Source organism: Podarcis vaucheri (genome assembly GCF_965113315.1).
Source record: "Podarcis vaucheri genome assembly, chromosome: 3".
Taxonomy (NCBI): domain Eukaryota; kingdom Metazoa; phylum Chordata; class Lepidosauria; order Squamata; family Lacertidae; genus Podarcis; species Podarcis vaucheri.
The window spans coordinates 83,852,880-83,877,454 of NC_138761.1; the positions used below are offsets into that span (position 1 = coordinate 83,852,880).

At 41.5% G+C, this 24,575-nt stretch overlaps 1 protein-coding gene across 1 annotated transcript in view; it reads left to right on the forward strand.

Moving 5' to 3' along the window:
- The first annotated feature begins 169 nt into the window (after positions 1 to 169).
- SNAP91 (synaptosome associated protein 91) overlaps positions 170 to 24,575 on the forward strand; it is a 73,519-nt gene continuing 49,113 nt past the window's right edge. Inside the window, exons 1-5 of the mRNA XM_082216969.1 lie at positions 170 to 277; positions 1,686 to 1,845; positions 19,222 to 19,364; positions 20,156 to 20,231; positions 22,626 to 22,728. Coding sequence (XP_082073095.1) covers positions 1,716 to 1,845; positions 19,222 to 19,364; positions 20,156 to 20,231; positions 22,626 to 22,728 — 452 coding nt within the window. The 5' untranslated portion in view covers positions 170 to 277; positions 1,686 to 1,715. The remainder of the gene's footprint in view (positions 278 to 1,685; positions 1,846 to 19,221; positions 19,365 to 20,155; positions 20,232 to 22,625; positions 22,729 to 24,575) is intronic.

Genomic DNA, 24,575 nt, shown 5'->3' on the forward strand with positions numbered 1-24,575 from the left:
CTTATCCGGTTCTTACGGCCCCCTAGAGGGCTGTCCGCTTCGTCTGCTCCGAGTCACCTGACTCCGAAGAAGCCACAAACCTGCGAGGCCCCGTGAGGAACGAGCAAGAAGAGCCGGCAAGAAAAGGCAAGGAGGGAGCGAGGTGTGTGTGCGCGCGCGCGCGCAGACACACACACACACACACACACACACACACACACACACGAGAGAGAGAGAGCGCGTCGGGGGTTGCGTATTGCACGCATACATGCATCCTAGCAGTGGCACCACAGGGAAGGTTTGTGGCCGCAACCGGGGATTAGGCGACCGGGGATTAGGCTAGAAATAGCGGCGGTGGCGGCGGCGGCGGGCGTGGAGAGCTCCCCCGGCACCCGCTCCGGCCTTAGCGCATCCCTGCTCTCCTTGCACCTGAGGGCGCGGCGTGTGCGCCCCGGGCGCGCCTTTCCCGCGCTCTGGAGCAAAGGGGGCCGCCGGTGCGGACGGAGGGGGGCTCGGCGCAGCTGCGAGCGGGCGGGGGCGAGAGAGGTTCGCGTGTTGGGTGGAGGGGGGGGGGACTGTGGCCTCCTCGCGAGCAGGAGGCAGCGCCAGCAGCACCGCGAGGGGCAGAGCAGAGGCGCGGCAGTCGCCAGAAGGACGCGGACGCACTGACAGGTCTGCTGCTGCTGCTGCCGCCTCGGGCACTTCCACATTCTCCGGGGAGGGGACGGGGAGAGCAGGCCTGGCTGGGCGCTGCTTGGTAATCCCCGAGGCGAGGTGGGGGGACGGGAGGGAGAGAGAGATGCAGATATGCAAGACTACTAGCCAAACGCCGCCGCCTCTGCTGTCGTTCCTCTCCCCCCCCCCGGAAAAAGGGGAGGGTTGCATTGCAGAGGGCGAGGAGAAGGAGACCAGCGGCTTGGAGAGGGTAGGGGGGAGAGGAGGGGGAGCGGGGGGCTGCGGGGTGTGAGAGATCGCCGGGGTGGGGTGGTTTGGGATTGGGAACCGGCGGCCTGCGGTTGTCTTCAAGACAGAGCTGGCTGGGGGAAAGGCACCGAGAGGGCATAACATGGCGCAATGATATGATAATCTCCCACCAGAGAGAGAGAGAGAGAGAGAGAGAGGTAGAAACGCAGGGAGGAAGGCGAGAGAATCCCGTTGCTGCAGTAAGAAGCCCCGCCAGCAGCAGGAGGGAGCGGTGGTGACAGGGCCGTGTTGGAGACTGGCTAGATAATTCAGTCCCTGGGCCCTCTTGGGGCTCTGTCAGGAAGGCCAGGGCTGGGAGATCTTCTGTGAGGTTGCGGGGAGGGGAGGGAGAAAGCTTCATTTATTCCCCACCCCCCATAAACAAGAGAGATGAGATACATAGTGGTTTGCAGGAACCGCCATCATACTCAAGGGAGGCAGGCAAGGGAAAGGAAAGGACACCCCCCCACACACACACACACTCACCCTCGGAATTCATATACAGTATTATTATGTGGGCATATTTCTGTTTCGTCTACAATGCCCCCAGAATCTCTCGGATATAGTTGCAATGCAAACACTTACACAACAGAGGAGGTGGCGTGGGAGAAAGGAGGGAACCTGGAATGAGCCAGGATTTAGAAATCAGCTTTCGCTAGTTAAATAATTGTGCATATATATATATCCTTTTTAAAAAGATTATCCTCCCCTCAGTTGTTTTTCTTCCCCCCCTCCCCTTGTAGAAGTGGTAGCAGTCCTAGAATTAGCCGAAGATGTCGGGTCAGACGCTGACAGATCGCATCGCAGCTGCTCAGTACAGCGTTACAGGATCAGCTGTAGCTAGAGCCGTCTGCAAAGCAACCACACATGAAGTAATGGGGCCCAAGAAAAAACACCTGGACTGTAAGCATCTTTTTATATAAGTGGTTCATGTGTGGAGGGCTAGGGAATCTGTGTGGTTTTGTGCTCCTGGGGCCCATTGCCCTCTGGGTAATCAGTTTCTTCTGCCATAAGAATTAAATGAAGTGCTTAAAAAATGAACTTTTTATTATAGCAATATAACACCTCAGAAATGACTTAGTCCCCTTATTTTGCTTCATTTTGACCTTCAGGTTTTAGGACAGGTGCATGTATCAGAGAATGGAAGGCCTGTGACTATTTGGAAACTGCAAAAGTATTCTGGCCATGCTTTGGGCGATTGAGTTTAGATGAGGGTGGATGTTGAATTGAGTTGCTGTAATGTGGAGATTATCTCTACAGAGAGGTTGGTTTGATCGTGGCAAAACTGAATGATTCTTGTTCATTGTAATGGTTCCATTGTGTATCGTTAATGAAGGGTAGGAAAGATGAAAATTTTAAAGTATGTCACATGCACCACTCATCCCAAATGAAATCGCTGTATGTAGTGCTCTTAGTTGTGTTATTTTGTGCAGCCGTCCTTAATTGTGTTAGATCTTCATTCTGCACTCATTTGGCCTTCATTCTATATTGCAGGGAGTGGTAGTCAAAATGGCTAGACCATGGTTGGGCCATCTAATCCTACTTTATGGCCCTCATATTACAGTTTGTAATCCTAAATACTGCGAGCAGCAAAGGACAGAGTAGTTCTGATCTTCTGTACTCAACACAGCAAAATAGAAACCTAAACAACACCAGTAGAAATGAGAAGGTCCACAGACATCAACCTGCACACAACATCTCTAGGAACTCCTCCCATCATCCGTAATGAAGTTGCTCATCAGTACTGCCATAGAACCCACACAGAGAAGGCACCAACAATATATCTGAATGGAAGGGATACCATGATGACATCACAGGGCCCTGTTACATCTTCCTGTGCACATTGCACAGGTGCATTCTGTAACTGCTGGCTGGGACTGATGGGAGCTGTGGTCCAAGACATTTGGGGGGCACCAGGTTAATGAAGGCTGGGTTAGGAGGACAAGCAAGCACACACACCTGCAGCCACAAGTTCTAGTACAGGGTCAGGAGTTCAGATGCCTTGGCAGCTGGTGGCAGACTGCAGATAACTCTTTTAAGAGGGACAATGTCATGGTTAAATGTGTCCCCTTCCATTCACACTTGCCACACTCTATAGGGCTGAAGGAGGTAGGATCTGTAGAGCACAAGCTTCTCAGGGCAAAATATTCTGTTGCTGAGATGGATAAGTGTTATGACTCTTCACTTCCTTCTTTATTGTTGATTTTGCATAGCTGTCTGTGCAGGCCCTTCCTTTAAGTAATGAGCTGTGATAGAAAGAGAGCACTGTACACAAAGTTTTCCAGATGTATATTTGTATCCAAGCAGATTTCACTATCTGAACACAATGCATTCTCCAAGAATCGTTTGTTAGGTGAGCGTTCTTTTAATGAGAAGATGATTTCCATTGATTCCTATGGGGGAATTTTATCATGCATTCCGACCATGGAATTCTGACCCCAAAATGACAAACAAAACAAAAAACAAAACTGGGAAACCCAGGACAACCCTCTGAAAAAAGATTTGTCTGATTTCTCCCACTTCTCACCATGGTTTCTGGTGAAACACCTGCTGCAAACCAGCAAAACATAAGGCTGCTTATTTGTTTACAGTAATACACATAAGTCTGGCTGTTTGGATATCTGAATCTGTGGTGTGTATAATGAGGTTTGGGTACTAATTCCTCATGTGAATGTTTCAATAACATGTGAATGTTTCAATAACAAGTGTTTGGATAGTGGGACCTGTGTGTGTTTTGATTCTTTGGGCAGAACAACATAAAACTTGTGCCATGCTTGTTATGTGATTGGTATTCATTTGCTAGGGCTCATATAAGTATATTATTATTATTATTATTATTATTATTATTATTAATTATTATAATAATAATTTTGTTATTATGGTTATCTGTCTTCCACAAATGTCACAAGGCTACTTAGAAAATATGATAAGAATGGCTAAAACAGCATAGAAACTGGCAGAAGATGAAATTAAAAACAATACAAAGCAGAGACCCCTTCATCCAGCTGGGAAAGCTTGTCAGAACAAAAAATGACTTTTTTTCTGGAAAGTGCAGATAGTGGGTGTCTGTTGCATATTGACAGGAATGCTGTTTGACAGAACAGGGGGCAGCCACATTGAAAGCCCTGCTCTACGTTATTGTGGAGTGAACTTCTGATACATAGGAAGATGCCTTATGCCAAGTCAGGACCATTGGTTTCTCTAAATCGGCGTTTCCCAAACTTGCAGTCACTGGCAGCCAGAGTGGACAGTATGGATTTAGAGCAGTGTTTCCCAAACTTGGGTCTACAGCAGTTTTTTGGACTACAGCTCCCATCATCCCTAGCTAGAAGGACCAGTGGTCAGGCAGGGATGATGGGAATTGTAGTCCAAAAACAGCTAGAGACCCACATTGGGGCTCTAAATCCATACTGTCCACTCTGGCTGCCAGTGACTCTCCAAATTTTGAGGTAGACTTACCTGGAGATGGCAGGGTTGCTTGGCTCCTGAGCTACAGCTGTTCCCTGTGCCACATTCTGTTCTCTAATATGGGATGGGTGAGGGAAATAGGGGTTTGCATGCCTATTTCTGGGTCTCCATTGACTTGAAGTGTGTTTTCTTGTGGTGCTGATAGCATTATGAAAACTCTAGAAGTGAGACTAAATTATGCATTTTCCTAGAATAGTACAACACTTCTCACCATGCCCCTGACTCCAGCCAGACGTTCTCTGTGCAGCATAGGGTTATGCTGGTGTAAATTCACTACACTGGCATAGCATCACCTTCTCTGGGTGCAGCAGAATATCCAGTAGCAATCCTATCCTCACTTAGCAGAATAGGATTGCACTGTTACTCTTTGGCATCCAACTGGGTTTGGTTTAGCTCCCTTGATGTAATCACTTTGTATAGAAAAGCTGCATAGTTTAATGATTAGCCTGACATTGTTTAAAAACTTCAAATATTGGACCTAAAAAGCAGGGGCATAGTAGAAATAGTGACCACATCCTCTTTTTTTGCACCTGCAGATCTGTTTAGAGACAGAGGTAATTGAAATTGCCAGCTGACAACCTTATAGGCAGTGATTGATGCATTGGGACTTAACCTTTCCTGGCTATTGTCTAACTATCAGACCACATTTCACGGTAACTACATTATATTAGGAATCCAAAAGGCGGGATACTGTAATCTTTTAAGCAACTCCATCTAGCCTTATTGTCGTGACCTTTTTAACATATAAACATGCAAACATGGTGACATGTGAAGTTGTTAAGTTTCCATCCCTAATCTTCTTGGCCTAATATGTGAAGATAATAAGCTTCTCCCACCCAACCATTCACACATGTTCGCTGTGATTTTTAATTGGAAAGGAATTTTACTGAATTCAGTGAAAAATGTGAGTAATTATGCCTAGATGTGTAGCCTTAGAAATACTGAGATGGGTGAGTGGCAATGCTGTTGGCCCAGGGATACATATTCCCACTTCATCTGCATTAAATAAATTAAGATGTATGTAGTGAAGATTCATGTAATCAGTTACTGCTGTAGATGTTGGCCATGCGGTTTTTGGGGTGGGGAGCAATATACTTCTGGAGAAATATGATTAACTTTGTAAGTAAGAAGCACAAGGCGGAATTGTAATCAAGTTATGGGGAAATTTATGTATGCTCTTGAACAAACTCCTCTGTTTTGTAATAGCAAAAAGGAGAAAGACTGGGGATAGGCATTTGGAGAATAATATTGGTGTTAGGGATCTTGGAGCTTGCACATTGCTCTTTAAGGCACAGGAGTCAAAATTGGGAGAAACTACAAAGGTAGCCTCTGCTTTTCTAATAACAGTAAGGTGGCAGCACCATTGGGGGTTCAGGTGTGAACAGTGGCAAGGAGCAGGGAACAGTACAGTATAGTGAAATAGGACAAGGGCTAAGAAATCTTGGCTAGCCACCACATTGCTGAGCTTATGGGGCCACAGTTGATGCCTCTTGAGACCCCCAGAATGCCTCACAAGAGAATGATGTGTCTACATTGTGATTCCAAAAATGTAAAATGATCTTATTTTTCCTTGTAATCTAGTCACTGTCCCCTTTCCTTTTTTCCTTTTTTTTTTTTTTTTTTTTTGCTATCCTGCTCATTTTTGCCTTCAAAGGCCATTTTTATTTGCTTTTCTCTTTCCCTTGTTTCCTTTTTTTCTTGATATACCAGGTTGTTTGATGTATAATGGCCTTGGCTACAAAGTGTAATAATGTGGTATTAATTAAAAAGGTGGGGAAGAAAAAAGTATGATGCCTCTAGGAGCAAATGTGACTTAAAATGCGTACCTTGAAGAGGCTTACCTGGTTCTGCCTTTACGAGCAGCAGAATATGGGACAGAGTGGGGAGGTTCGGGGTATTGTGAATGCCCTGACTTCAAAGGGAAAGTAAACCCAGATTCTCTGATAAGTGGAATGTGGTGTCTTCCATTTCTAGATGCTTGAGCAACATCTGTCCTGCTATAGTATGGATAGTGAAGCATCTCAAGAGACCTGCTTTGCAACCTAGGGGAAGTTTTTTTCTTTTTTAAAGGTACCTGTCTTTTTAATAGTCCTAAATCATATAGCATCTTTCCACATTAGAAATATGGGGAAAGATGCTACATGACCTAGGGCTATTAAAAGTGGCTGAATGTGATAGTTCAGAAAAGCACCAATGCCACTGGGGAAAGGGTCAGACATGTTTAAACTTAGAGTGGTGATGGGAAATCTGAGACTTGCATTCCTCCCCTCCCCTTTTTAAGTAAACACAAGCATGGTCCTAAATGTGCATATAGTCATTTGTGACCCTCTACAACTTTTTTATGTGCACTAGGGCAAAAAAAATGAGAGGCACAAATACAAGATGGGTGACACCTGGCTTGAGAGCAGTACATGTGAAAAGGATCTAGGAGTCTTGGTTGACCACAAACTTGACATGAGCCAACAGTGTGACGCGGCAGCTAAAAAAGCCAATGCAATTCTGGGCTGCATCAATAGGAGTATAGCATCTAGATCAAGGGAAGTAATAGTGCCACTGTATTCTGCTCTGGTCAGACCACACCTGGAGTACTGTGTCCAGTTCTGGGCACCACAATTCAAGAAGGACACTGACAAACTGGAACGTGTCCAGAGGAGGGCAACCAAAATGGTCAAAGGCCTGGAAACGATGCCTTATGAGGAACGGCTAAGGGAGCTGGGCATGTTTAGCCTGGAGAAGAGGAGGTTAAGGGGTGATATGATAGCCATGTTCAAATATATAAAAGGATGTCACATAGAGGAGGGAGAAAGGTTGTTTTCTGCTGCTCCGGAGAAGCGGACACGGAGCAATGGATCCAAACTACAAGAAAGAAGATTCCACCTAAACATTAGGAAGAACTTCCTGACAGTAAGAGCTGTTCGACAGTGGAATTTGCTGCCAAGGAGTGTGGTGGAGTCTCCTACTTTGGAGGTCTTTAAGCAGAGGCTTGACAACCATATGTCAGGAGTGCTCTGATGGTGTTTCCTGCTTGGCAGGGGGTTGGACTCGATGGCCCTTGTGGTCTCTTCCAACTCTATGATTCTATGATTCTATGATTCTATGATTTGTGACCCTCTACAACTTTTTTATGTGTGCCCTAGTTATTGTTTTTGCATTCCATGGTTTGGAACATGTTTCTCAGAAAACAGTCCTTCAGAAGTTGAATTTTAATGGTTGCTGGCTGTTGTGCTGGAGAAGGCAAGTAAATAATAGAATGAATGTACATGTGGCAGAAGGCACACTACTGGGACTTCCACAGTAACTCTCCAGAGATAAGCACTTCCCTTGTAGAGGAAAGAAATGAGAGCAAAGCAAATAGGCTGTTAGGCTAGCATTTTATGAATGATTTACTGTGGGGATGAGCACGATTAATTCAACTAGGTAGACCCCCCCTTTTATTTTTTTCAAAAAGAAGAGTTTGGATTTGATATCCTGCTTTATCACTACCCTAAGGAGTCTCAAAGCGGCTAACATTCTCCTTTCCCTTCCTCCCCCACAACAAACACTCTGTGAGGTGAGTGAGGCTGAGAGACTTCAAAGAAGTGTGACTGGCCCAAGGTCACCCAGCAGCTGCATGTCGAGAAGCGGAGATACGAACCCGGTTCACCAGATTATGAGTCCACCGCTCTTAACCAAAAGTAACTAAAGGCAACTTACAAAAATATAACATAGTTTAAGAGCAACATAAAGCAAAATCAGAGCAAAAGCTAAAAATGTACTCATATTTATACAAAAAGAGAGGATGAGGGCACCCCCACTTAAGGAGACCACAGGTAATTAAAAGGCCTGCTGGAAAAGGAATGTTTTTGCCTGGCGCCTAAAGATAGGTAATGATGATGCCTGGCATGCCTCCCTAGGGAGAGCATTCCATAAGTGGGGATCTGCCACTGAGAAGGCCTGTCAAAACTGTCCACAGCTCCCTCAGAGGGAGCACATGATGAATGCAGCGTCCATGCTGGTTCGTGTGGGGAAAATATTGGGGTCCTGAGCCACATAAGGCTTTATAGGTCAAAGCCAGTGCCTTTAATCGAGAGCACAAAATAATTAGAAGCCACTGTGGTTATGCTGGAATGGGTGTGATATGTTCAGATCATCTTGCATTGGTAAACAATCTGGCTGCTGAATCTGCACCAGCTGAAGTTTCCAAACTACCCTCTGAGGCAGACAGAGATGGATTTAGGGGAGCGTGGCCAGTTTGCTGGCACTGGGCACTGAGTTGAGAAGGTGCCCCAGCGGGCATCATAACAGTGAAGAACAGTGGAAGGCAAGAGGCAGTGGGGTGCCTATGTGTAAGTAGTAATAGAATCTAGATGTCTGAAGGGTGATATGTTCAGATCATCATTAAGATATCTCAAAATAGAAAACTCTTTAGCAGTGTGGATCCAAGATGCGACGCCCATTTTTGCCCTGGTGTGGAAACAGAGCCACAGTATGTACCCCAGTTGAATTTCTATTTTGAATCATTCCCACTGTTCTCTTTCCCTATTGCAAGTGGAATCAACAAACTATGAGCCTTGGCTTGCTGTGATGACTAAACTGGTGCTCATGATTTGTTTTTCTCCAAATAAACCATAATCTGGAGTGAAGGTTTCTTACTGGCTTCCTGGTTGTGACTTGTTTGGGAGAAACAAACCTTGGGCACTGGTTCAGATATCATGGTAAGTCAAGGTTTGTGGTTTGTTGCTCCTGCTGTTGCTTGGAGAGGAGTGTAGCAGGAAGGATTTAGCAGTTTTCTTGTTTATTGCTTACCATGTCATCTTCATGATAATGATTGCTTATCTTCAGAAGAAGTCATAAGCTTGTTGCCCCTGGATTTACAAATGGTGGTGGCAGAGTGATCAATAATAATGTGTGGAGTTCTTTTTGTTGGTTTGTTTTTGTTTTTTAAGATGCTGAATTCAAATTGCTTAGTAAGATATTTGGTCAGGGCTAAATTATTGAGAAGCAGTATGAGTAGATAATATCAGTGATTCAGATAGCACTTTGAGAATGATCACCTGCATTCTTTGTCTGTATGCTGTCTGCAAGAAGGAAAGAGGAGGAGGAAGTTGGAGGTTAACTGCAGTTTGAGGAGCATTTTAAACATTAAGGAGCAGTTTAGTCAACATGATTTCAGTAATTTCAGAAATGACATGGTCTGGGAGTGCCCCCCAAATTCTACAATGTATTCGTTGGTCTGCATCCAGATACAAATGAAAAACATATGTGTGTGTGCATGCAGCTTCTCACACTCTCAAACTTCTAATTCATAAAATCTTTAGAAGCAGTATGAGAGATGCTTTTAAAAGATTATAGTGGAAAAAAGCTCCACATCTAGGCTCGGGTCTGGACTTTAATGTTCTAAGCGGATTGTGAAGCTAATTGCAATCCTAAGCATGTTTACCCTGAAGTAAGTTCCACTATTCTCCATAGGACTTGTTTCCTAGGTAGTGTGCTTAGGATTGTAGCTGAAATTCACCATCTATGAGGAACTTTCTGGTAGTCCTGGCAACAAGCTTTAAATTCTGTTTGCAGCCAATCTGAATTTTGCAACTCTCCATAAATTATACAAATTGAGTAAATTTGCAAAAGGTAATTTAATTGATGGTCCTTAGAGGTTTAATTTGATATAGGTTAGAATTTTAGAGGCGAGAGGTACAAACCATTATTTGAGGAGGTATCATTTGTCCCATAAATGAAACCCAGTTCTTGGGTTCATTCTTTGTCACAGGAAAGAGTGACCAAGAAGTAGACTCAAGGCTTGGGCTGTGCAGTTCTAGAAAGCACTTGTTGGCCTGTTTTGGAGTATGTCTCGGCTTACTAAACAGTGAGATGCATGGCCTTAATTTCCTGTTGGGTCTGAATTGGAAAACCAGAATAATTCAGGATATCAAATCATCTAAAGTTGATGTTTAAGATAGTGACTTGTTTCAGTCTTGGGAAGCATATTTTCCCAATTCATACATAACAGGAAACATTGGTTAACTGTGGCATGCTGGGAAGGGGTAGTGCAAGGATGAAATGCGTACACAAGGCTCTTAAACCGAGATACATGCAGCAATGTAATTCAGTTGGAAAGAAAGTAAACAATCTGCAATCTAGCATACAGTTCTGGTGTGCAAATTGGGGAGAGAGAGATGCCCATATTATCTACCGCTTCAGTAGATGGAATGGGCATTGCCAGCAGGAGCTAGGTCAGTGATTAACTTCCTTGCACATGAATAAATGGTTAATATTCATTCCTATAAAACTTGGCAATTGTAGAATGGTAGAACCTGCCATTCTCTGAAACCGGGCAACTAGCCCTCCGTAGATAAGGATCCTGAAAAGCCAGGGGTCCTGTGTGTTGTGTGGCATGCAGGAGCACAGTGTTCATCCAGAGGCACCTGTAAAACACTTGATCTCCTTTGGTAGTTCTCTGCTCCTTCCATCCTTAATTATGAGTGTTTCACATTTTTGTCCCACAAGACTACCTTTCACATTGGTTCCACTGCGGGTGGCTGCAGTGCATAGATGATGGGTTTCTAGAAGGGACCAAAAATTGGCTTAAAAGTAATAAGTACACTTGGTGCCAAGTGTATTTAATGTAGTGTGAGAAGCCATCCTAACTGAAGAGGGAGTCTCCAGGTTGCCAGCCAAAAGCAGGGCATAGGATTGATACATGAAATAATGCAGTTGGCAGGAAAGGTCAGCATAAGGAGGTTTAGGAGAAGCTTTGCTAAACAAGTGGTTACTGACGAGGGAGCCTGGCTGATGTAAGCATTAGGCACTAAATACCGTATTTTTTGCACCATAACACTCACTTTTTTCCTCCTAAAAAGTAAGAGGAAATGTCTGTGCGTGTTATGGAGGGAATGCCTACGGGTGGCATGCCTACAGATTTTCCTCCTCTAAAAACTACGTGCGTGTTATGGTTGGGTGCGTGTTATAGAGCGAAAAATACGGTAATAGCATGCACCAAGCAATACTGCCTTTTTGTAGCTCTCATGTTGGTTTAGCATGGAAGGGGCAGTTTCTTTGCATGCATTATTGAGAGAGAGTGCCACTGAAAGCGATAATTTGACAATATAAGTACCTTCTGTTTGGGGTTCAAGGCATGTTTCAGTCATGACACTTTAGGCTGTAATGGAAACTTGGCTGTCCCTCATAAATGAGGTATGACAGCTTGGAAGAAAACCTAAGTAGAAAATTTCTGGGAAGCCTTTTTTTAAAAAAACAACCAACAACAACTAAAATGCCAGTAATCAAGTTGTCATTTTTAGAATTTGAAGAGTTGCTTTAGAGGCCATAATCTCAATGGTTATATTTTAATGGATAACTGTGAGTGTATACCTGCTAATAATACTTGAAAGTTCTTTCTTTCTGTGTACAAATGTGGAAGCATGCATGGAGCAGCTGGGTCCAGTTGCATTTCCCCAATTTTAGGAAAGTAGGGGCAGAAATGGGTGACATCTCAACTTGGTACAATCTTTAAACATCTGTTTTCTTGAAAAACTTTCAAGACTAAGAGAAGGCCCTTGTCTGTTTTGTATGAAGAACTCAAGTGCATTCTTTAAGGAACAAAATAAAAAAATTCCTTCCAGTAGCACCTTAGACACCAACTAGGTTTGTTACTGGTATGAGCTTTTGTGTGCATGCACACTTCTTCAGATACACTGAAACAGAAGTCACCATACCCTTATATGTAGTGAGAGGGTGGGGAGGGGTATTACTCAGAAGGGTGGTGGAAATGGGTGATTGGCTTAGGTGTGGTAAACCTGTTGATGACTGTTAAAGACTGCTATTGGTCTTGCAAGAAAAAGCAAGGGGTGAGATGGCTAAATCAAGTATAATGAGATAAGAATCCAATGTCTCTATTCAGACCAGTACTCTCCATGGTTTTAAGTTTGGTAATAAGTTGCAGTTGAGCAGCTTCTCTTTCCAGTCTATTTCTGAAATTCTTTTGTAATATGACAGCTACTTTGACATCTTGTATAGAATGTCCTGGAAGACTGAAGTGTTCTCCTACTGGTTTGGTCTTGTGATTTCTGATGTCAGATTTATGTCCATTTATCCTTTGGCGTAGGGTTTGGCCTGTTTGTCCAGTCCCACCACCCTTCTGAGTAATACCCCTCCCCACCCTCTCACTACATATAAGGGTCTGGTGACTTCTGTTTCAGTGTAACTGAAGAAGTGTGCATGCACACAAAAGCTCATACCAATAACAAACTTAGTTGGTCTCTAAGGATCTTGTCTTAGATCAGGCATTGATCATGTAACCTGGCAATGTTAAGAGCATACTGTGGTAATAAGTTCTACATTGGGAAAGTGTTTACATGTGAGTTGGTACATATGGTTTGAAGCCTTCATTGCTGAACTCCTGCACTTCTAGGTGCAATGCATGGTGTTAGTTGTGGCCTTTGGAGCCCTAAATGGCTTAGACTCTGTAGATTTGGAAGGACATATCTGTTGATAAGACTTTAATTTGGTTGACCTTGGGATTAAGTAAACTTTGATTCCAAAGTCATTGTTCTGTGTCCAGGCATACAAAAGCCTAGATTGCCTTAAATAGTGCTTACACTGCAGTAGTGTAATCTTACAATTTCCTCCAACAAGCAGGGGGAACTGTATGCTTCTAGTGCTTAATACTTCTCTTCTCCTGTTCTTTGGTTGTCTATAGATAGCAACAACTTGTATTTCTGAACTCTTCTAGGGTGTTTATAATATGTAATTCAATCATCAAGTGGATTAATTTTTATTTCATGGAGACCTAGAATGGGTGGAGTAGCATCATTAGTAGCAGCATCATTAGCAACACCAACTAAGTCAGATTTTTGCAGTTAGCCACTTGCCTCATTATTTTATCTGGAACATTAGTTTGGGCAAGCATAGCTCACCAAGGTGCCTCACACTATTATAAAAAACAAAAACAAATCCTATCTCAAAACAATCAAAACTGACAAAGGCAGCAACATTCACAGTTATTGAAAGGCCAGTTAAAAACAGGTTATCAAAAGGAGGTTCAGAAAAGATGAGCTTGTTAGTGAGTCTAGCCCATGCATTGGCAACGAGAGCAGTGCATGCTGTGCTCTGTTCTTGCATATAGCTGAACTCTTGACAACTACAAGCGTGGTTCGGATATGTATCTGAACTGTTAAGTCAGGCTCAAAGTGAGGCAAGGCTGAGAGAACAACTGGTGCAGTGCAACGTGTTGTACTACTTTTGCATTCTTGAAGTTCAAACCATGTCCCACCACTACCACCATCTTCTGGCTTCAGTGGCAGGACCTAAGGACAAGACAGAATGATAAGTGGCCAGCATGGGGACCTGATGGTAGACTGCTGCTCCTTGAATGAGTCCTTATGAGCTCTCTGACTTTAGATCTTGTTTGCAAGCATCACAGTCCTGATGCTCTTTGAAAAAGGTGCTTCATACAAATCATTAAAGATGTATATTGTGTATGTCACCTTTTCACCATCTCTTACAAATCTTTCCTGCTGGGGATGGACACAAGGGGTCTGCAGAAACTAGGCTGCCCGGGGAGTAGAGGTCTTGATCATTGTAAGGCCTTTGCTGTTACTTACAGTATAAAATGTTGGAATACTGCCAGTATAATTTTAGAGAGAATAAATGGGCTGCCAGGTAGTTGCTGGTGTCATAATATGTTAAATAATTGTCATAATAGCTAATCTACTGTGTAGGCTTCCTGGTCTAGCTACTTTACATATTGAAAAGAAGAAACCCCGTCCCATCAAATTTAGTTCTTGCTTTTGTCAAATGACTGCTCCAACCAAATAATGCTGCTACTTTTGTAAATGTGAAGTAAAAACAGAAAGTACCAGAAGTACTTTGCATAAGTTCTCAATCTCTTTTTACATTAACCCTTCAAGATAGGCTGGTATTGTCATCTACATATTACAGACAGAAGAGATTTTCTGTGACAAAGGTCAGCTAATAAGAGTCAGTTTGTATAAGGAGCAGAACCAAGCAGCTTTTCCTGCATTGTACTTTTTCAGTAGGGCTGAGGTTGCATGTTAGCATATTTATCTCATGGAAAGAAACTCTCTGCATGTCAGATAATTAGTATTCCAGCAAGAAAGCTGTGTTGAATCCCAATCCTAACGTACCATTTCTGCAAGGGAGTTTTTTCCATGGCGTTAGCAAGTAGTAGAGAATCTCTTCTGTCCCTCCCAACTTGCAATCTGAAGTTGGGACAGTCATAAAGAAGTTTTGCCACTTGATTCTGCGTAATGTATAAACTGCTTTTCATAACTCGGTGATATTTAAACTGAAACCTATGTGGCTCATGGTGCATTAGTTTAACCAGCACAGCAATTCTCACTCTAAAAAAAGTAGACTCTTCTTCTACTGGCAGAAGAGTATTTTACATAGACCTTATGGACTTGTAGAAAATGGGGCAGAGTTATTACTTTGAAAACTATAAGTGAAATATTAGCAAGACATGACTCTGTTCAGAGACCTGACAGCCAATCAATAACTAGCTGCAGGTGACTTAACTGTTTTGGACCTTGAGGCATTTTGCATTTTGCATTTCTTCAAGCATAACTCATCAGTGTAGCCCCTGCCTGGTTTTTGCTTCAAGTGTTTTACACTGCTTATTAAAGGATGCACAAATTTTCAGGTGAAAATAACATTTCATTCTAGGTCTGATAGTTTACCTACTTAGATCTACATAGGCGATGTGCTGCTAACTAGCCTAAACAAAAATAGAATGGAAACAAATGCCAACACTAAAAATAGAAGCACTGTTTGTCAAAAATATATTAGAGTAAATGTATGACACTGTTTCCATAAATTTACCTGTGTAAATTTACAATGTTTAAATGAATATTTAAGCAGCATGAATACCTAAAGCAAATTAGGCAGGAAAACCAGAATATTATTCCTTCAAAAGGCAATTATAATTTTCTTTTACAAGAATATTCACTAAATGTCCACTTAAATTGTGTTTTATCTTAAATTCCGTGAGGTGTTCAATACAAGTGTTTAAAGTAGCATTCTGGTGTTTGTGAATAGCAAACAGCATTTATGTTCCTGCAATTAGGGATCTGACCTTTGTGGTCCCTCTTCTCATATCCTTCCGTACATGTATGCCTGCCACACATTTACTATTGCTGTTCTTTCATAGCTACTCCTATAGCAGCTGAAGTTCTGCTGTTTTCTTCTGGCTTTAAAGACGTTCACATAGAATTAGATGGGGAGAATGGACCAGACATTTGTTGACATAAGCCCTGTGTGAGTATTGTCTTCGGATAGCTGGTGAGCTAGTTGTTCTTAAAATTCAGAACTTAATACAGTGGACAGCTCCTGCGGCTGACTTAATAAGACAGCGTGCCTCTAATGACTGCAGGAGCTGTTTTTAAGCTATGAGTGCAACAATTAGAGCCCTTACTTTCCTAAATCTTCCCTACTAATTATGCAGCAGACCCTTGGTAATGATGGTAACGAGATCACATTTAGAGCAGATTGCACAATATTTCATCACTGTTAGCCAAGAAACTGCAGTGAAACAGAATGTCCTTTTTTAAAGAGCTAGAATTGCCATTTGAGACTGTGTAATTAAGAGACCTCTGGTTATGAACTTAATTCATTCCAGAGGTCCGTTCTTAACCTGAAACTGTTCTTAACCTGAGGTACCACTTTAGCTAATGGGGCCTCCCACTGCTGCTGTGCCGCCAGCGCGCAATTTCTGTTCTCATCCTGGGGCAAAGTTTGTAACCCGAGGTACTACTTCCGGGTTAGCAGAGTCTGTAACCCGAAGTGTTTGTAACCCGAGGTGTTTGTAACCCGAGGTACCACTGTATTGGTATGGGGGAAAAGATGTGAGGCACCTTCCTTTAGCTCCAGATGTTAGCAAGTGTCACTAGAATAAAATTATGGTAATGAAGGTGCATATTTAGTTGTTTGTTTTAATTCCTATTTCACAATAACATGTTACTCACCTAGTTCTTGCGATTAGGATATCAGTATACTTCTATATCATTTCAATCTGTTGTGTGGCAACTTCCTTTTCTTTTACAAGTAGCCTAGTGAACAATCACACCCCTGTTGGCTCATCTACTTAATTTTAAAATTTACTATATTTATATAAGGGTTGCCAAATAACATTTGCTTTGGGCATCACACACAAATGAAATGATAAAATACAATTAAAATAAATAATAAAACAGAAATATCAGAAAATAAACTGCCAGCTTAAAAATTAGAGAGATGACTAAACCAAGGTGATTAAAAAATAACTAGCACAAATAGTGGTTCAAAACGGTAAGATCATTTATCCCCCCCCTCCCCTTTGGCATGGGAGAAGGAAAAGGTCCCAGAATGACCATAAAGAAGGTACTAGCCAATCCTCTCTGAATTAGAGGGATGTCTGTAATGCTTCCATTACGGTATATTGCTACATCTTTGCACCCTTACATTTGAAGGGTCACAGTTGTGAACTTGTTTGTATTCCTTGAGCAATATTATTGTTTTGTTTTCATTGGGTTGTTGTAAGCTGCTTTGAGTATTTCTGTTTTGGACTAGTGCCAAATTAAAGAAATTCTAATTTGTGTCTTAATTTGTGTATGTCTGTCTCTGGGAGGCTGAAAACAAGTTAAGCTTTTTTGGGAGTAGGTGTGCCTGAGAAGAAACTTCCATCACTAAGCCAGAGGGATGCAAAGTAGGTTAGACTAGAAACAACAACAGCGACAAGGACTGTGACCCCTAATCTCTGAGCACTGGTAGAAATGGAGAAGTACACTTAAGCTTACCACCACAAAGCAAAATACAGAAAAAGCATAAGAAAGAAACAGACTAGTGAGTGGCACTTTGTTGAGGTCAGCTGAGGTGACACAAAGCTATGCTTCAGCATTTGATGTGCTGGCTGCTGCTAGAGGCTTGAAAATTCCCATGCTGCTTCTTGTTTGCTCTGCTAGGGAAGAAGTATAAATGAAGAGTACAGTGACAATTTACATTCATGTGCCTTGTTCAAATATGGAGCTGAATTCCTTTCACCAACATCCTTTCAGCCTGCCCCCTTTCCATTCTCTTGCTTACATATCTATGCCTACTTCTGTAGCTGAAAAAAAGATGTCATGTTAGTCCCAGAAATTGAGACTTAAATAAATAATTGCTGCAGCATTTCTCAAACTGGGCATGGAGACCTTTTGAATGCAAGATTGCTCAAAAGTAGCTCAGCAACCTTCTCTGGAAGTTTAATTAATGACTGAATCCTGTTTTGGGATCTGTCAATGAAAAGCTAGACAAGCAATGTGTTGTGAGGACAGAACCATGGTGTATCTCTATCTGAGCTGCAGTTCCTGTGCATCTGCCAGTGCCTCTTGGCTATTACGTTGTTAGTTTCCTGAGTCAATACATGAATCTCTTTGGTCAAGGTAGGGATAGGGACTCTTGCAACATTAGCAGAACAAATTTCACTGCCCTTAATAACTTGGAGAGACTGTCATGGGGGTAATCCTTTCCCTTGGCATTTCTGTTTGGCATTTCTAGATCAGTATGTGGGAGGAGTTGGTCTGGATCGCCTTAGGTTATGTTTTGTAAAGAAAAGTGACTAATAAATGATGATGATGATACAATCGTTGTGTTTTCTGGGGTATATTCTGCAGGTATAGCTGCAGCAAATAGTAATTGGACCATGATGGATAAACTGGCTTTGTGCCCATTGGTTTATTTGGCTAATAATAGTGAAACTATTTATGCATTGGATGCTAAATTTGGTAAATGATACAGTGCCCAGTGCATGGGTAAAGCTGCCTGAAATGTAGCACATGGAAGGATTTTGACTTCATTTTAATTTTAGTCTAGCTTCAAAATCATGTCACTTTTTCCCTCTTCTTTCCCAAACTTGCGGAGCTAGAAATATAAATGCTTAATTCTGGGATGAATTCCCATCTTATTCACCTTCATAGTAATGTAGTGCAAGGAGGGAAGTTAGTTGTAAGTGAAGGGGGGGATAACTGTAAATAATTGTGCTTTATGTCCACTGACTTCATACCACAGGTAAGTCAGCTGAGACTCATCTTTCAAAAGCAGGTCAATGGAGGCAATGGCAAAGGAAGGGATATTGGATCTTGTCCTTCTCACAAATTAGGAATGAGGAGAGACTTGCTGGACAAGTGACTGGAAGTGACTGGTGGAAAGGGATACTAGGGGGAATGGTTAAGGAACACATCTGTGGCAAACACAGATTTCAGAACCCTGAAGTGGCAAATAAAAGGAAAGATCCACAGCAAATAGAAGGAAAAGGAGGGAGCCTTTTGAAGTGCCTAGAAGGCAATTTGTGTCTTTTAAGCTTCAGTTATTATACTTCAGCATGATTTGAATTGTGGACAGGGTTATTCCTCTTTCAGGCACAGATCATGCTTGTAAAGAACCACTCCCATTTATAGTCTCTGGCTAGTAGTAGTAGGCAGTCCAGAGGAAAGTTGGTTTCCTATCTTAATTGTTTCTGTAGTGATTGATCTTGGGTAATAAATATTTTTTTTTGTTTTGACAAGCTTTCCTAGCTGGATTAAAAGGGCTTTTGCCTTACATTTCATTTTGTATTTGTTTTTAAACCCATCTAGTGTTTTAGAAAATATTTTTAGCTGTTTTATGGTATGTTTGCACATCCCCTTGTGACAATCATGTGTGAAAGGCAAACAATTATTTAGGAGGTTGCTCTAAATAAAGTCCAAGTATAGTAGTGAAATTGAGTGACTGTTACATCACTAAACTGCAATGGCATGGCCTTTAACAATAACAAAACTGAAAGTTTCTGTATTTACAGTTATCATTCTCCCTTTCCCAAAATAGATCTTATCCAAGCCACAAATGAGACAAATGTCAATATTCCTCAAATGGCTGATACACTCTTTGAGAGAGCAACAAACAGTAGTTGGGTGGTTGTGTTCAAAGCCTTAGTTGCAACACATCATCTAATGGTTCATGGCAATGAGGTAAGTGCACAAAATTTTCTTAAAGCTATCCTTCACTCAAGCTTTTGGGAGAGGACTTCCAAGGAGGCCAAATCAAATAGTTGCATGAACTCCCACTTAAAGGGGCTTCCCTGTCCTTCCAAAGGAGCCCTGCATAGTGTCAGAGAAGCAGGGTTTCTGGTAACATCCTGGCTCCCACTTGGATCTTGGACTCTTGACTCAGTTGTTGGGATTAAAAGCTTTATTCCAAAATTTACTACAGTAAAAATATTATAGGAACAAATGCTGAGACAGATACTTATAAAGAAAATGGCAATACTCATGCCTGTACCAATTTTGCCCAGAAAGACCCATTTTAGTTCTAGGTTCAGGGGTTTCCATAACACCAGCCAAAATCTTTGCACTGTTCTGGCCATGTGAAAAATGTGATGCCTTGCTGTGTTAGGGTTAAATTGTACAATTGACCATATGCATATTGGAATCTTATTTATATGAGTAGTGACATTTTAGAATATGTTCTTATATCTGCATTGTTAAGCACACACAAAAACCCTGGATGGTCTGATTAAGTCTTTTTAGTGTGGAAGAAAGCAGTGCCGACTTTAGTTTTGTGCACTGGGCCATCTGTATCCACTCCAGGCAGAATTATTCAAATTGGCAAGAGATGTGTAAGGCATGGCATTTATTATAATATGATTATCATGGGTTTTCACCTAGAAGGAAACAAGCTTGTGGGTTTGTCATGAAATAGTGAGAGGATAATGTTGAAGGACATATACAACTAATATTATCCTTTCCTCCCTTCCTCCTAGAGGTTTATTCAGTATTTGGCATCTAGAAACACACTATTCAATCTCAGCAATTTTTTGGACAAAAGTGGGTCACATGGTAAGAACCCTTTGCTGTGATAATGTTTGCCTGGTCTATGTGCAATCATTTAGGCAGAAATGCGTCCCTCCCCCCCCCCCCCGTGAAATATATTGGCAGAGGGCAAGTGCCTTGTTTTCTTTATAGGAACTGTTTTTAATATAGCAGAAAGGAAAAGGAGACGTGTGCTATTTGGAGGAGGGATAAGGCAAGAATAAAAAAGGAAAGAAAATGAAGAGAACATGTTACGATGGAAGGACTTATTTAAGCTCGTGTAATTTCAGTGCTCTGTTCTTTCCCCAAAGGTGTCACAAGAAACCTTGTATGGGGATTGCGTACTTGAAAGCCTGGAACCATACACTTAAGCACTAAGCTCCTAATATTATCTGCTGCTTTATAATAACTTCTTTCTGATTCCTTGCGTCATCTTAAGCCAAAAATTCATTCCTAAGAGCACACAGTTGTACTGTATGTAGGCAAAAATTAAAATCTCAGAACAGCAGAAGGAGTAGCCACTGGTGGTTGCTATCTGTCCTCCGTCCAGGATGAACTTCTCATCCAGAATAGGAAGTTTACATTATCAAAGCAACATCTCTCCACCCCCTTCATTCCCCCCCCCTTCTTGGCTTCTCTACCACAAGAAGAACTGAGACTTACAGCTTTTCACACCCAAAGCTCAAATTTGCCAAGTTATTGTCTTGATGGCTTTACAGTGGAATTCTGGGTAAACATGAAACTTAAACTATTGCTTTTCTCTTAATCCTTTTATTTAAGCTTGTGGTAGTATATGAATTTTAATACTTTTGGGGGATAGGGTACAAATGCAGCCAAGTTGTGCAATTTGATTTGCCTGCATCCTTTTCATTGTCTGTCCATATCTTTTTGTTGTGTCTCCCCATGTCTGTTGCAGTTTGTGAGGACAGGGACATGTCTATGCCGCATCTGTAAGGCAGCATGTACACTGATGGTGCTACAGTATATAAAGAATAAATAGCAGGCAAATCTGCTTTCCACTAATGACTTCTGCTTGCACATAATGGAAGCTTTCAGATGCGCTATATGATAATGGCACCGATCACATGAGAGTGGTAGAGGTTTTGTTTTACCATTTTTGGGGAGCCTAGGGTACTTGATACAAAAGGGCAGTCATGATTTTTACTGAATTGATTCTTCAGTAAATCCTTAAGTCCTAAGAATAACAATTCTGGGAGCTGTCGAACAAGACTAATTAGACACTGGGTATGCCCATCTTTTATATGTGAAATATAGATGGAGAATATTAATGAGATTCAAGGCTGAAACATTCCTGAAATGTCTAGATGTTAAGGAGGTACCAGCTTTCCATGTAGCAGGGGGGATTCAGATTGAAGTATAAAGTTTAAAGAGGTATTTTGGCCCCAATATATGTTCAGCCTTGCTTGGAGCTTAGTCTCCAAATGCCTCAGCATGTTTAGTTTGCCCCTTTTCTAGATCAGTTTGTAGAACACATTAAAGCAGAAAGATATTTCTTTATACTATCAAACTGCAAAGTAGATCTGGATAGAACATTTTTTACTTCAGATTTTTCCAGCACAGCCTCTTAAATTCTGTTATTTGATTTGGTTGCATTTGGGATCCAATAGGCTCAATGTATTTGCATCTTAACTGTTTTCTAGACCAGGGTGCCTGTGAATATTTGTTATGAAGAGCTTATTTTAAAGCGCATTGCAATCTGTTTATCAAAACTACCTGTAGCTTCAAAATGATAGCAGAACAGGGTAACATGGTATTGGAAGATGGCAAGATGAGTGGAGTAGTAAAATTAATGAATAAGCAAGGTATGCTGTTGGCCACCATGGCTTATCAATATATCAGATTATATTTATCCAAAGGTCAGTTTGAACACCATTTTTCAGTTATTTCCAGTCACCCAAAAGAACAAAACACATATATCAGTGTAGATTACAGTAAGCCCACAACTTGCATGGGTGTTACGTTCCAGGGATCATGCCTAAAGCAAAAATCGTTGATAGTCAAAGCCCATTGAGTTCAATGGCAGGTGGGATTGCCAAAATCATTGTTCCCAGAACTCTGCCCCCTTCTTAATTTTTTAATATATTTTTTGCCACACAAGTAAAGCTGAATGTGCAGAAGTTAAATGTGTGTAAATTGCAGGCTTACTGTACTTTGCTTGTCATATAACTCTTGGCACCTACATATATAGCTAGGCAGGTACATGTAGGGATTCTCTTACGTAGGTTTAAGTGAGATGAATTATTTTGCAGAATGTCACTGAAATCCATCAGGGTGTCATCGTTTAATAAAATAAATCATTGAGTTAAAGATATAGCATTTGCAACCTCTCTCAATCCATTAGTAAAAGATTAAAAGGATTAAAAAAATCAAAAAATTATGACATATTTTCTTCCTTGCTAGGATATGACATGTCCACGTTTATCAGGCGCTACAGTAGATACTTGAATGAAAAAGCATTTTCCTACCGGCAAATGGCATTTGATTTTGCAAGAGTGAAGAAAGGGTAAGCTTATCTAATATAAATACTGATGGTTCCTACAAGTATTGTTGGTTGCAATATATGTTGCTTTAACTGCTACTATTGCCGAAAGTGATTTAATAATGAAATTATAGCACTAGAATGTATATAGTGAGTGTTCTGGTATGCAAGTAGTTTTTTTTAGTTTTTGCAAACCTGCTGTAGGATCTGGAGCGGAGGGGGAGAGACTATTTCTCCTTCTGATCAGCAGGTGAAATCTAGTGCTTCTGTTCTACAGTGGTTGCTTTATATATTGCAGGGATATCCACTGTTTTAAGAAAAGAGGAACTGATTTTCTCTAGTTCCTCCTTCCCACTTCAGCCCCCAGAAAATATTTCCTGGCGGGTTGGAGGAATCTCCAGAATAAGTCAAGGGGAAAGGAGGAATGTAAGAAGATTACTTCCCATTATCTTAACATAAGTGGATGCCTCTGCTGGATCACAATCTGTTTCGTATCTGTTTATAAACCATACACATATTACTGGCAAAAGTATTTGAAAATGGGAAAGCTGCAGCATAAATTGCATAAATGAATACTGTTGTGGGTTTATTTGATTTCCAAATGCAATTGAACATGAGAAGAAATTTTGTGGTTGTCCTAGTATAGTTGGGGCTTCCTTTATATGGAACATTCTGTATTTTAACCTTGTAGAATAAACTGGGCTAAAAATGAAGGTTTGTATCTAGTGCTCTATACATGTAGCTCTGCCAGCACAATGGAGCATTTGTTTCCTTTGCTGCTCTCGAAATCTGCTCTAGGGTGTCGTCCAAAGCTAATTTTGAAGGCATGCATGAGGCTGTAGGGAATAGGAGAGGAAGAGGAAGCTCTGTTGCATGCATAGAAGTCTGTTGCACCAATGGGGGCACATCACTGAATATGGCCCAAATTGTCTACACCGGGAAATGTTTCCCTGCTTCTATGCCTTTAGTGACCTTGTCTCATCTCTAGTCTCATTATGTGTCCTGCTGGTATATTAATACTGTAGAGAGGAGGTAGAAATGTGAGTTTGCTCCTTTCAGCAGCAGCCATACATGTTACGTATGGCCCTTAGTCCAAGTTTGTATTGGTTGTCGGAAAGCTACCAGGCAGTGTGTTTTTATTATTATCCTGTATTATCCTTATTATCCTGTAATGATCCCCTTGCTCTTGCCTGAGTCCCCAAAGATAATTCAAGGAGTTAATCAGAATGTGATGCCTGTTGAAAGTAGAAAAGGGACCAATACTATATGGCTTAAAATATTCCAGAATTCATTATGGGGCAACCTTACAGGGCTCACATACTTTGTGTGAACCCTACAAGCACTTTTTCTTTTCCCTTCCCCATTATATCTGGAAGTGCAGAATCCTTTTATGGCACATAAAGAATGTATCTTCAAATAAATGTTTGATGCAATAGAGAGAAAATATAAGCAATTTTTTTAAAAAAAACACACAACACCATGGGTGTCTTTAATCTGAAACACAGAACATCTGTACATGGTTGGATGTTCCCCTGTACTGCATCTTTTCCTATTATCTGTGGATTAATAGAATATTTAAAAATAGTGCATTATTCTCCGCAGAGTGAAATTACAGTGTAAAACACAGTGCATGCTTGATTTAATCAGTGATGTAATGGTTTGACCTTAATGAATCTTCAGTACTTCAGGTAAGTAGTTGAGACATTGGAGTGTGCTTTGTGGAAAAGCAAGTACTATCAGAGAAATATTGGAGCTACTATTTGTCTATAGAAGCAGGGTTTGATGACCAAAATCAGGATCATTTTTCCTACCCTGCCATCTTTTTTCAGCACTACATGTTTCTCTCATTCTATAATAAGGTGCCTCCTAAT